The sequence below is a fragment of the Cynocephalus volans genome, chromosome 2 (genome assembly GCF_027409185.1).
Source record: "Cynocephalus volans isolate mCynVol1 chromosome 2, mCynVol1.pri, whole genome shotgun sequence".
Classification (NCBI taxonomy): domain Eukaryota; kingdom Metazoa; phylum Chordata; class Mammalia; order Dermoptera; family Cynocephalidae; genus Cynocephalus; species Cynocephalus volans.
Window position 1 is genome coordinate 129,359,861 of NC_084461.1, and position 13,686 is coordinate 129,373,546.

General features: G+C 33.1%; 1 protein-coding gene across 7 annotated transcripts in view; it reads left to right on the forward strand.

Annotated features, from left to right (window-relative positions):
* TCERG1 (transcription elongation regulator 1) overlaps positions 1-13,686 on the forward strand; it is a 54,680-nt gene that overhangs the window by 21,778 nt on the left and 19,216 nt on the right. For 4 of the 7 annotated variants that reach the window (XR_010022618.1, XM_063085856.1, XM_063085862.1 and 1 more), the window contains 6 exons: positions 4,239-4,399; positions 5,626-5,682; positions 5,834-5,900; positions 6,994-7,044; positions 8,424-8,559; positions 9,375-9,464. Coding sequence is in view for 6 of the 7 variants with exons in the window: in XM_063085856.1 (XP_062941926.1) it covers positions 4,239-4,399; positions 5,626-5,682; positions 5,834-5,900; positions 6,994-7,044; positions 8,424-8,559; positions 9,375-9,464 (562 nt within the window). In the remaining variant the exon portion in view is untranslated. Of the gene's footprint in view, positions 1-4,238; positions 4,400-5,625; positions 5,683-5,833; positions 5,901-6,993; positions 7,045-7,286; positions 7,317-8,423; positions 8,560-9,374; positions 9,465-13,686 lie in introns of all 7 variants that reach the window. The other 3 variants (XM_063085858.1, XM_063085861.1, XM_063085857.1) reach the window with 2 other exon arrangements.

Genomic DNA, 13,686 nt, shown 5'->3' on the forward strand with positions numbered 1-13,686 from the left:
AATAAGTGATGATATGCCCTTCCCTCAGGGTGCATCTAGTTGTCTTTTTTGTAATGTTAGTACTCTTTGATGGTTATTATTGCCCAGATCTGTGGTTTTCAACTAACAGTAATTTTGGCAATGTCTGCAGACACTTTAGGATGTTACAACTTGAAGGGTGTTAATAGAGGGTCAGGGATGTTCCTAAACATCCATGCATAGGACAGCTCCATACAAGAATTAATTATTTGGCCCAAAATGTCAATAGTGCAAGGTTGAAAAACCCTGGCCTAGATCCATTAAATCATTAAAGGTTGAAAACGGTGGTAATATATTTCTGTTTTTCACTTTTCATTTATTAACTGGAATACTTATAGAGAGATACATCCCCTGATCAAAACTGGTTACTTAGTGGTACAAATTGTATAGGAAAGGAAGGATTTACCAGTTTTCAGAATAGTTGGTTTAAATATTATTAATTCATAGATTTAAGTATATTTTGTATGTTTCTATCCATTGCAGTTCCTATTATTGATGTTCAATTGTCTTGTCTTTGGTTAGACTCATGACGTTTTTCTTTTTTTGGTTATAATCCTGTCTTTCTTAGCTTCCTAGCTTTCTACTATGACAAGATGTTCTAGGCTTGTCTTGTATATTTCCTTTCTCAGACCTAGATTCAGCTCTTTCTCCAAGGTGAGAAGCAGCATTTGTAGGCTGTAGTGTGGGATCTAGGGATTGTGTTGCTATCGAATTAGTCATTATTTATAGACCTCTTTGGTAGACACAGATGGAAGATTCACACCTCTAAAGATATGTCAGGAGTTTATACAATTACTTGCCAATCATGCCTACTACAAGATTTTTACTGAACCTCATCATCTACATCTTACTTCAGTGTCTCTTTTCTTGCTGAAAATACTGTTTCTCAATGGTAGCAACATAATTTCTCTTGCTTTTCTTACACACACATCACAGAATAACAGTACCAACAGTATGACTAACAGTATGATTACTAAAGACACTTTAAGCTCCCCCCCCCCCCAGTTATTTTATATGTTTAGGACATATCACTCTAGGGGTGAATAGTCAAATTACTGTGTTTTAAAGGCACTTGAAATAGTTGTTTTCTATATAGTTATTCCACTGACTTGATAAACCAAGGTCATTTTAAAAAATAAGTATGGGAAATATTTACCTACTTCTACAGTCAAAGTTACAAAAATAGTCTGTATTCAGAGAATATACTTCTGGGTTGTGGTTTCTGTGTTTGAGTATTGTACATGAAAAGATAGTAACTAACTCCAAACCTCTTCAGGTTGAAGATTCTTGGGGCTTATCAGTTTTCAGACTTGGGTCTGTTCTTAGATTAGCAAAATTTTCTTTTAGAATTTGTATAATTATTGCTTCTCTTCATCTGTTTCTTTTTGTTTGTTTGTTTTCTGGAACATCTGTAATTTGCATGTCAGGTTTCCTGGATCTATTATCCCTCCAAACCTTTTACTTTTTTTCTTACCATTTATATCTACAGTTTTTGTGCTCTCCTTTGAGTTATTTTCTCATTGATCTTTCAGCCACTACGTCAGGTTTGGTAGTGACCATCTTCAGTTCTACCCAGAATATTATAGATTGAAAGATCACATTCTGAATTTTGCAAGTCATTGTGTGTTTCTACTGCACTTGAATTTCTTTAAGGGTTTTTATTATTTTATTTACTCATGTTTCATCTGTCTACTTTAGAATTTCTCTTAAATTTGTATGTGTTTCAGTTATTCTACTGGATTCCCCTCTCTTTGACTACTTGATCCCTTTACCTTAGGTAGGCTGTTATTTTTCCCTTTTGGCTTACTGGGGCACAGTTTTGGTTCTGTGAGCCCAAACCTTTTGCTGTGTTGTGTTTTATGTATATGTGTGTAGGGTAGTGTACATACACATTATATAATATCTTTAAAAAATATGTTATTCCCTGTTTTTTATTAAATGTCTCAGAAATCTTGTAGTTTTAGTCCATATAAATCTACTTGTACCAGCATAGTTTTCTGTTGTATGAAAATATATAATTTTCCTACAAGTGGATGATTAGGTTATTTTCCTTTTTTTTGCCCCTGGCATTACAAAAGTTGCTGTTTATTACATCATTATGCATATTTCTTTGTGAACACATGCAAGAATTTCCGTGGGATTGATTCTTAGAGGTGAAATTACTGAATCAAGTGATAATAGCTATTGAAAGTTTTGGTAGATACTGCTAAATAAAGTTTAGATAAAGTTTTTCGTTACGAAGGGGTAGGCTTGTATTAGTCCATTTCTATTGCTTATAACAGAATACCTGAAACTGGGCCATTTATAAAGAAATAGAATTTATTTCTTACAGTTTTGGAAGCTGGGAAGTACAAAGTCCAGGGAACACATCTGGTGGTGACCACAGCTACATGGTGTGTCTGTCACATGGCTAATGGCTAAGCAAGCAAGAGCTAAGCTTCTTACCCACTGTCCTTTTAAAGCCATCAGAACCACACCCATGACCACCCACTAAACCATCAGTGAATTCACATGGGCACAGTCCTCAGGATCCAGTCACCCCACTAAGGACCTACCTTTCAATTACATAATAGGATTTCCCATCTTCTTAATACTGTGACAGTAGAGGTTGAGTTTCCAAACATGAACCTTTGGGGGACACGTTCAACCCGTAACAGGGCTCTAACACTTAATTTTCCTACCAAGAACCTGAGATTACCAGTTTTCCCTCACTCACACACCAATCTAGCCATACTATTTTCCTTTTAAATCTTTGTTAACCTGATAAGAAAAGGACCCTTTTGTAGAATACTGGTGTGGCTGAACTTATTTCATATTTATTGATTGTGGATTGTCTTTGTATAGTTTTTGCTTATTTTTTCATGGACTTGTTTTTTTTCTTAATGGTATGGTATGTGGGAGCTTTTTATGTATACTGCTATTAGCTCTTTGATTTTTACATGTATTGCAGTTTCAATCTATTGACTTTTGTTTTGGTATCTTGTCTTATATAAATTTTATTTTTTGATGAGGTCTAATTGATTGATCTTTTTATTTATACTTCTAAGTTGGGTGTGTTTCTTAGGAAGCATTCCCATAACCACCTCCCCCAAATGCAAGTTTATGTTCCTAATGCTTTTACAATCCATGTGAATGCATGAAAAATAACCAGTTGTCAAAATTAATTATCTTCAAGTTATCAATGAAGGAATATATCATTATTGCAACTTTAATTTCCTATTTTATTATTTTCTATTAAAAAATGGATACATGCTGTCTTTAAGCTAAGCAGATTGTTTAGCTAAGCAGAATATATGCTACTTCATTTGGATAATCAAATTTTAATTAGTCTTTTTGATATCATCAAATGGTGCTCTTCAAATTACTGTTTCTTTGGAGATGAGTTAAGAAACTAAATGTAAAACATGGAAGTTTTCATGTTTCCTTTATCCATATTGGGATTTTTTTCCCCAATATTTTATGATCTTAGTTTGACAGCTTTTTGAAATTAAGTAAAGAGAGGTCAAAATTAGAAGTGTTTTGTATTCCCCAGAATCAGCAAACTTTAGTTTTTGGTTCTAAGAGTTTTTAATATTTTGACAAAAGTTTTTAAAGGTCACAGACTAGTTGTAACTTTTTTCGTTGATGATTAAGATTGTGTCACAGTTGCTGCTTGTAGTAGTTTATTTTACTGTCCCTGCACTACTTTGCATAGTGAGGACTGCCTGTGTTTACTATGCTTTATTTGTCTACTTTGGGTTTTAACTTATCAGAAATTTATCTTTGAACCTTTTTTTTTGATTCTATTGTGTTTCTAAATTTATTTTGTTTGTTTCTATAGTGCTTTATTCCCAATATTTTATGATGAAAAATTTGAAACTTGTAGAACATTGTAAGAATTCTACAGTGAACATATATTGACCACCCAGATTCATCTGAGAATATCCTTTTAGTATTCTCAAATTTTGCCAAACCAAGTGCCAATGAGCTCTAAACTCTGGTCACAAATTGCTCTTCTTTTCCTGGTTTTCTCAATTAATATGTTGAGCTATTGTTTTTACCTTAGTCATTTAGTGCTCTTCTGTTCTAGAAATCATGTTTGGTTCTCTATAAGGAACTATTAGTAACAAGAACATGTCCATCCTCACTGTCCTACCCTCTCCCTTTTGACAGGTTGACAGATTGACCAAGCTATAAAATATGTTCTATAACATAAAATGATATTTTGAATCAATTCTTAGGTGTGTTGTTTGGACCGGTGATGAGCGAGTCTTCTTTTATAATCCCACCACTCGTCTTTCTATGTGGGACCGACCTGATGATCTGATTGGAAGGGCAGATGTTGACAAAATTATTCAGGAGCCCCCTCATAAAAAAGGAATGGAAGACATGAAGAAACTAAGTAAGTTTTAAACTAGGAATTTATTTTCTAATTTTAACTAAATTTTTAAAAATCTTTTAATAGAAAATGTGAGAGCCATTTAGAAAAACTTTATTTTTCAAGTGGTATAAGAAATTTTAGAAAAGGAAAATAGACTGCTATACGGGTTTGAGAATAATAATAAAAGTACAAAAAATAGAATTTGGATGACTGTTTTGTAAAATATATATCTTTAACATTTTCCTTATCAAGATTTTCAGTTAATTCAAGATAGTTTGGTACTGTTGCTGCTTCTTGATGATTGTTAATACTACTAAAACACTCATCAGTGAGCCTTTCAGCACATTTTGAAATAATCAAAACTACAGACTATTTTTAAAATATTTTGTTTACTAAAATTTTGTAAAATACAAAAGTGCAAAATTTTGTGACAATATTAAAGCTTAGTCTTTTGAACTCGATAAGCCTTTTCTCCTGAGAATATAGAGACACTCAAATCTTATTAAGAGATTATCCTTTAAACTATCTCATGTTCAGATGGCCTTCAAATATATTTAGTAAAAATATTTTTACATAATTTTTGTTGTGTATTATTGATAATTTTCTCTTGTATTGATATTGTGTTTTTATAGAACTCGTGCTCCATGTATTGTAGAAACATGATAAAATGGATCATTTTTAATACTTCTAATGAAACAATTTCTAATATGTCATTTATGGTGATTGAGAAATTTTCATGGTACTGACATATTTGGCCTTACAAGTAATTTCTGAATCAGTTCAGCTTTGGCTATCTAGTGCCAAAGGTTTTTCCCCTTCAGCTATATTTGTTTTATAGGTTCGATATTGATAATACTTTATAACCATAGTACTGAACGGTGTCAGGAAGGTATGTGATTTGCTTTTATTTTTTATGAATCTGTTTCTAAATATTTGATTCATTCATTTGATTAATACGTTAACACGCATCATAAAAAGGTCCTGTAAATCCTTAATCCAGAAAGTTTTATATATTTGTAAATCTAAGGTTTGGGTAAGAAACATTTCAAAATGAATTGAAAATTTAACATAAAGGAAGAAGTAGAGAAAGCATAGAATTATCATGCTTTGTTTGATGTTTTATAAAGGAATAAATATTAAGAGATGGACATTTTATGCAAATTCTGTTTTTTTTTTTTTTTTAAAGAAAAAGTTGTGGAATATGTGTGTATAATTATTCATAACAATATTTGAATTGTTTTTGCCAGGGCACCCGACCCCGACAATGCTGTCCATCCAAAAGTGGCAGTTCTCTATGAGTGCAAGTGAGTGAACTAACTATAAATTGCAGCTTTTAAAAAATACTATTAATGCAAGTTTCTGGTAGTGATTAGCAGAAGGATTCATGTCTAAATATTTTGGTGGTGGCTTGCTTATTTTTATTCAGACAAAGTTTAATTAGATTTTATCTTACAGTTAAAGAAGAACAAGAATTAATGGAAGAAATTAATGAAGATGAGCCTGTTAAAGCAAAAAAACGGAAGTAAGTAATACATATAGTTTGTGTAGTTTAGGTAGATTTTATCTTTTAATAGTTGATTAGGTCATAATCAGTTTGTGGTTGGAAGGGACAGGTAATATGAATTGTTGTTAGGAGACAGAAGCCATGATTGCTCCCTTAGGCTTGATATTAAATAGCTTTGTTTTACAATGTAGAAATGGTGTCTCTTCTGTTGCTAGATTTGCAAATGATTTGGTTATTCAAATATGTATTACGAAACCAAACATTTAGGAATTAGCTGGTTAATTCTTTTCACAAATTCATTAGGTCTGAGTTTTATAAAAAATAAGTTTTCTGCCTAATATAGACTCCAACAGACACCATTTCAGAGATCTCATAAAAGCAGGCATAGACTTTTTTCTTCATAAACTTATTTTGTGATTTACCTAATCCTTGAGTCTGTGGTCATTGCCACTTGGTGAGGAGTGAACCCATGAGCTTATAAAGTGCTCTGAGAGAGAGACTTCTAGAAGTAGAAGCAATAGCTTAGCCAGTGCTCTAGAGCTGGGTAAAATGTGAATGTTACTTATGGGGGCGGTGGAGGGGGTGGAAGGGTGGGGTAGAGGGTTTGTTGGGGTGGGGGCGGGGAATGGGACCATTATTTAGCAGCAAAAAGGAAAGTTTGAAGACATTATTAGGGACTGGTTAATCATAGTCCTTATCTAAAAAGGACAGATTGAATGCAGCCAAATTATGGCAAAGAAATCAGGAAACCACTCCTATCAAGGGTGGTTCTTTATTTAAAATTTGTTTATTGGCAGTAATATCAACAAAATTAACATATTAAAGAGAATCACTCATAATCTATCACCGTAATACAGCTATTCTCATTTTTGCAATTGACTTTTTAGTTCTTGACCAAATGTGCAACTCTTTTTATTAGTTGTGATAAACTGAGTTTGTGTTCTTTTTTAAAAAATCAAGAATAAGACACTTATTTTCTTATTATAAATGACTGTATTCATTCTGTTATGTACCTTAATTTTGGATGTTTCTATAATGTTAAACTTTTAGGTTGTTTTTAATTGTTTGTTCTTATAGACAACTCTGTAAGGTTTTTAACTGCTTTTATCAGGAGAATGTCAAAGAAGTCCTTAATGTGGATTGCCCGAGCTTCTCTATTTAGGTACAAAGCTAAAAGCCTATTTTTCCTGGCTTAGTTTTTCTTTTATTTCTTTTATTGAGATAGATAGTGATAGTTTGTATTGTGACATTTTTATTTAGTATAATTCTATAAAGGTTGTTTTCATTAGTTATTATATTTCTTGGATGTTTCTTAACTCTTTATTTGAATAGTTCTTAAATTATTGTAAGAGGGTATATTGTTTGGCAAATTGCTTTTATCTGTTTGTTTTGTGCATATCTTAGGTCACAGACTATCTCGCTAAGTTCCTGCAGGTCATGGACTGTATCTTCTATTTCTTTTGATTCATTCCCTAAATTACTAATTACCTCTCACTTACATTTGTGGGTTAGCCTTAGTTCCATTTAAATCTCCTGGGCTACCTACAATTTCTTATATAGCATGCTTTGGATTTCCAGATGTTCTGTTTTCTTGATTCCCTTAAGTCTGTATAGGGAATATGAACCAATTTTATTTACATACTCAGTGTATTGTATTTAAAAAGGAAGATCTGCTGAAGTATACCTGTGTATTATTGAATTACTTACTTTTTTGGATTATTTACATGAATGGGCCTTTTCATAGTGCATATGTTTGAGAGGTGACTTAATTTCATGTTTACAATCTCCCTTGAGTGCCACACAGCAACAGGGTTGCCCTTAGCCCTGAGGTGCATTTTTAGAGGAACAAGAAGTAGTTTAGTCGTTGATGAACAGTTCTAATTCCAACTAACTACTCCTGGGCCTATGTTGCTCTCTGGGACCTGTCCTTCAACTTAAATCTCAACTTATCACCCAGAAAGTGAGTAATAAAAATGTCAGGTAGGTAAGGTATATCTCACATATCCACTTGGCCAAGTTTGCAGATATTTTAATTTTATTTTCAAAATAAATGTTTGAGATTACTAAGACTTCATACCACTTAATATCAATTTTTATTAGATTTTAAAAATACTTTATGCATTTATTATGTAAAACATTTTGAAAAATATTTTTCTTATATTTCAAGAACTAAAAAAATTATATTTTGTGCTGTTTGATTCTAACACAGAGTTTTACTGCAATGTTAGAATAGCTTTTTTTTTTTTGTAAATAAGGTAGTTCACTTTGTGTATCAACTAATGTCAGGGAGAGACAGCACATTAAAGGTATATCTTTTTTCTAACAATGTAGCCATTGTAATATCATTAGAAGCTCATTGTAATATTATTATAATGAAAGTTGTTTTCCCTTAGAGTTCATTTGAAACCCTCAATATAATTTATTTTTGCCAAAAATATGCTGCTCAGTAGTGAGTCTTGAAAATTCTGCTGATTTTAAGATTTTAGTAAGATTCATTACTAATATGTTGTCAGTTGATGCCTTCTGTTTTATTTTTTATAGGAGAGATGATAATAAAGACATTGATTCAGATAAAGAAGCTGCCATGGAAGCTGAAATTAAAGCTGCCCGAGAAAGGGCCATTGTCCCTCTGGAGGCCCGAATGAAGCAGTTCAAGGACATGCTGCTAGAGAGAGGGGTCAGAAAACAATCTTTGGGGGAGATATTTCTGTTTTGTATAAGTAATATAAATATGTCTTGCTAAAAGGTCAAATCTAAGGTTAGTGCTCATGTTGTAGGGGGGGAAATAAGGGAACCCTATCAAGTTAATGTACTTTTTTGGAAATAGCTTTTTTCTTGACTAATCATATCATGTTTAACTAAATGCCATTTTGCTATCCTTTTAAGTACAAATAACATTTAACATTTATTGGGTCATTAAATTTTGGTGAGTAATATAAGACGAATATAAACATTACAGAATGGCGGACTACATGAGATAGGTAAGGTATATACGATTCTTTCCTTAATATCTTCTGAATGGCTTGTGGTTAAAGGAGAACTGAAACTTTATGATATTATTATTAGAAGCTTAATTGAGAAGGGATTTTATCTTTTTGGTTATATTCACCAATTCATTTGAATAAGTAAAATTGTTCAATTTTAAGTCACAACATTGTTCACAAGATTGGAGCAAACGTGGGAAATCAAAATGGAAATCTTCAAGGCTTTTTCTGATGTAGCAATTTTTAAAATGTCACACAGTAGTGGTTATTTTAATGAGTGATTAGGTGTGTGTTATTTCTATATAATATTGAAATGTTCAGAGCCAATTAGTTTGGAAATTTGCTATTGCTAGCCTCCCACTGCTTGTCATTTATTAGTGATGGAATCTTCAGTATAGTTTTTATGTCTCCTTTATAAACAGATCTCCTGTAGATTTCAAGCAAAATTATGACCTTTATGTTATTAGAGCAAACTTAATTATGAGACAATACATTTTTTATTTTAAAGGTGTCTGCTTTTTCAACATGGGAGAAGGAGTTGCACAAGATAGTTTTTGATCCTCGGTACTTACTTCTCAATCCTAAAGAGAGAAAACAGGTAAAAGGGAAATAACAATATTTAAGAAATGTATATCCCATTCCAACATAATTTTTAAATTGTGAGAAGTAGAGTACCATCCTTTTTTTTTTTCCCTAACAAAGTGCTTCACAGACACAGTCTTGCATCTTAGCACACTGTTATCTATGTCTGTGTGGACATTTCTGCCTCAGAAATTCTTGGATATTTTTGCCCTTATGGACATGGCTACCGTTGTGTGAACATTTTGTCCTTATGTCTTATACACATTGATGTTATGTGTAGGATGGTTTTAAAATTCATTTCAAATGGATTTATTAATTTGTTTTTTATTGAGCAAATGATACAAGTTTAGAGTAGAAAAATAGCAAAGTACAGATGAATAAAAAGGAAAAAAAAAAACCTAGCAATAATCCTGCACAACAGATATGACCACCACTGAACCTTTGGTTCATAACTTTCTTGACTATTATATGCCAGTATGTCCATATGTATCTATGTGTGTGTATTGTAGATAGTACTCAAAGACATATGTATGTGTCTCATACACACTACACACACAAAGTTCATACCTAAGTAGCATCTGTTAAAATGTCTTTCGCATCATAAACTTAGAGAAATGATGGATACTTTAGGGTCTCTGATGAACTAGAGTAGCCTTGTTACTAAGTTGCCATTTATTCCCATGATGATTAAGTGACAGGTATCATCCCATAGTGATTGCTTCTTTCTCTAAAGCATTGCATATTTCCAACTTATATAATTTTTGAATTACCTGAACCATCAGGACACTGATCTCTATAAAATGGTGAGTATATTGAATCACTTGCTATAGTGCTGTTGAGCTGTAAGATTTCATTTGGTAACAGTTGTATCTATCTTTAATATTTATTATATAATGGTTAGAATAATTTTCTACATAGTTTGTGCCATTAGGCATGTAGTAGACTTTAATGGACTTTAGTGAAGAGAACATTTATTGTGTGCCAGACATGTATTATTTTAGTACATGTAGTAGAAATACATGTCTTTCCAAATAATATATTTGTATCTGCATTTCAAGCTTCATAGCTTTTTTAAATTTTTAAACTGTTTGTGGGTGATGGTCTTATTTTTATCTTGGTTGATGGCCCTATCAAAACCTAAAATTAGCCATGATTCTTCACTTTTCCTGCATTTCCAGCCTATCTGCAGTATTCTTCCAAAAATTTTTCTTAATCTATCTTCTTATTTGCCATTTCCCCCACTAACACCCTAATCCAAGGACTGTGGTCAGCTCTTATCATCTGTGTATCTCCTAATTGGTTTCTTTTAGTTGTTCCATTTTAGCTCTTCTGTAGTCAAGTTCTTTTTTCACAAAGCAGCCAGACTAATTTTAAAGTTTAAGACACATCAAATTAAGTTAGTGTTCTGCTTAAAACTGTCCAGTGCTTCCCATTTCATTTAGGATAAAATTGACATTCTTTTCATGGCCTGTAATAATCTATATATACTCATCCTCGTATACCACTTAAAGCTTTTTTTTTTTTTTTTTTTGTCTTTTTCGTGACCGGCACTCAGCCAGTGAGTGCAGCGGCCATTCCCATATAGGATCCGAACCCACGGCGGGAGCGTCGCAGCGCTCCCAGCGCCGCACTCTCCCGGGTGCGCCACGGGCTCGGCCCTTAAAGCTTTTTTTTAATGTTCATTTATTGTAGACACACTAGCCTTGATATTCCTTGAACAAGCCAGCACATTCTGGTATTTGCTATTTTCTCTGCCTGGAATGTACTTCTCTGTGTATTAATATAGATAGCTCCATCATTTCTTTCAGGTACTCATCTAAGTGTCTTCTGATCATTCTATCTAAATATTATCCCTTTGCCTTCTTTGCTTTCTTCAGAGCACTCATAGCTCTAATTATCTAAAGTTACATTTATCATCTATCTTCTACCTTAGAATATAAATTCTGTGAGGGCAGGAATTTTGTCTTGTTCATTGCTCTTTGTATAGTGCCTAGAATAGTGCCTAAATATTTACTTTAAAACTTTTATAACTTATTCTTCATGACACTGAGTGTTATAATTTCTGTTTGAGTGAAATTACACATTAACATTGAGAACTAAAGTTCTTTTCCAATTTTGGAAGCATTACAGAATGCTTCATCTCATAGTGATTGCTGCTTCTTCTAAAGCATTGCATATTCCCAACTTCCATAATTTGATGGTGATTCTACTTAATAGAATTACACTTAAAAAGAGAAAAGTATTATTCTATTTTAAATAAAAACTCTAAACTACTAAAAGATTCTTACGTCTTTCAAATAGAAATCTTTTCTTATGGCTAGAATGCAAGAACTGAGAAGAAGAAGTTAACATTTGGCATTTATATGTGTATATATATATATATTTTTTTTTTGAATACTTGGTTTTATTATTTGCATTGGGAGTATAAAACCAAGGACAAATCAAAAAGATGCTAGGTTATGCATTCATATTTTATAATTTTGTATCTGAAATTGATGCTTTGATTTAAAAAACACAACTTCATTGGTAATGCCTCATAATCTAAAATATCTTTCAGTTGTGTCCTTTTCTCGGTATCTGTAGATTAACATATGTTTTGCATCATTATGAAAAATGTATTGTATATAATTGTAACCATAAATTTTAACTTATGGTTTCTCTTATTTAATCTTGTTTTTGAGAAAAGGTCACGTAAGGGGTCAGAAATGTTTTTATTTGTCTTGTTATGACAAGTTTTCTTTTTACGTTTTTTTTTTTTCCCCATGACTGGCTGGTACAGGGGACTAACCTTTGACCTTGGTGTTACAAGGCTGCATCCTAACCTACCATATCTTTCATTTCTGGGAGATTCTTTTACATCACATCTTTTAATTTGCTTCTAGTTGTCTTCTGTTTTTCATTCTCTCGTTGTCTACCTCTGTCTTTTTTTTTTTTTTAAACTTTCTGGATGATTTTCTCACCTTTGTCAACCTTCTTCAACAGATTTTTTCATTTCTTTTCTCATTGTTTAATTTCTAAGAGTTCTTTTTTTATTTTTGAGGCTTTTTTTTTTTTTTTTTTTTTTAAAGATGACCGGTAAGGGGATCTTAACCCTTGACTTGGTGTTGTCAGCACCATGCTCAGCCAGTGAGCGAACCAGCCATCCCTGTATGGGATCCGAACCCGGGGCCTTGGTGTTATCAGCATCACACTCTCCCGAGTGAGCCACCGGCCGGCCCTATTTTTGAGGCTTTTTTTGTCTTGTGGCTGTAATATCTTTTCTTAGCTCTCATAGTTCATTATGATTTTTTTTCCTTCTTTTAAATTTTCATTTTCCTGCGTAGTCATTGATTCCACTAAGATTTTTCTGTTTCAGTCTCTGTTTTTCATGTCGTAGAGTTTCCTTAACATGTCTTATAGACCCTGATTAATCATGATTAGGAATGAAGCACTAAAACACTGCTTGGGCACTCTTAGCATCTGGGTGGGCCTTCATGATTTTGGACTTTACTACATGGTGGTGGTTCTCAACCAGGAACAGTTCTGCTTTCTGGAGACAGTTTTGATTGTCACAACTGAAGGGGTGCTGCTGGTATCTAGTAGTAAAGGCCAGGGATGCTGCTAAACATTTGGCCCCGAATGTCAGTAGTGGCAAGATTGAGATACATGCTTATAGTGTGATTTAAAGGCTGGTTTGTTGAGAATCCCCTGGAGTCAGTATTTTTAGGCCAGTCAGATTCCCAGTAAGGATTTCTAGTCTTCTGGCTGGAGGGCACAGGTCTTGTTGCTTTGGTTCTGAGAGAACTTTGTCTTATTTGCTGTGTTTGATTAACCTGTGTTCTCAGTCTGGTACTCCTCAACCCCAATTCATGTTCCCCTAGTCCAGAGACACTCTGTTTTACCTTCTTACAGCAGGGGTTGGCAAATTTTTAAGCAAAGAGTCAAATAATTAATATTTTAGACTTTGTGGGCCATATGGTCTCTGTTGTAACTGTGTAACTTCTGTTCTAGTTTGAAAACACCCTTAGACATATGTGAAGGAATGAGCATGACTGTTCAAAAACGCTTTGTATATGGACACTGAAATTTGAATTTTATTTAATTTTCATGTATCATGAAATTTTCTCTTGACTTTTATTTTTTAGCCCTTTAGAAATGTAGGAACTATTCTTGAGCTGTACCCAAAAAACCCTACAGGCTATGGTTTGCCAACCCTTTGCTCCAGAGAATAACCCCTTGCCTGTCACTTGGGTTCAAGA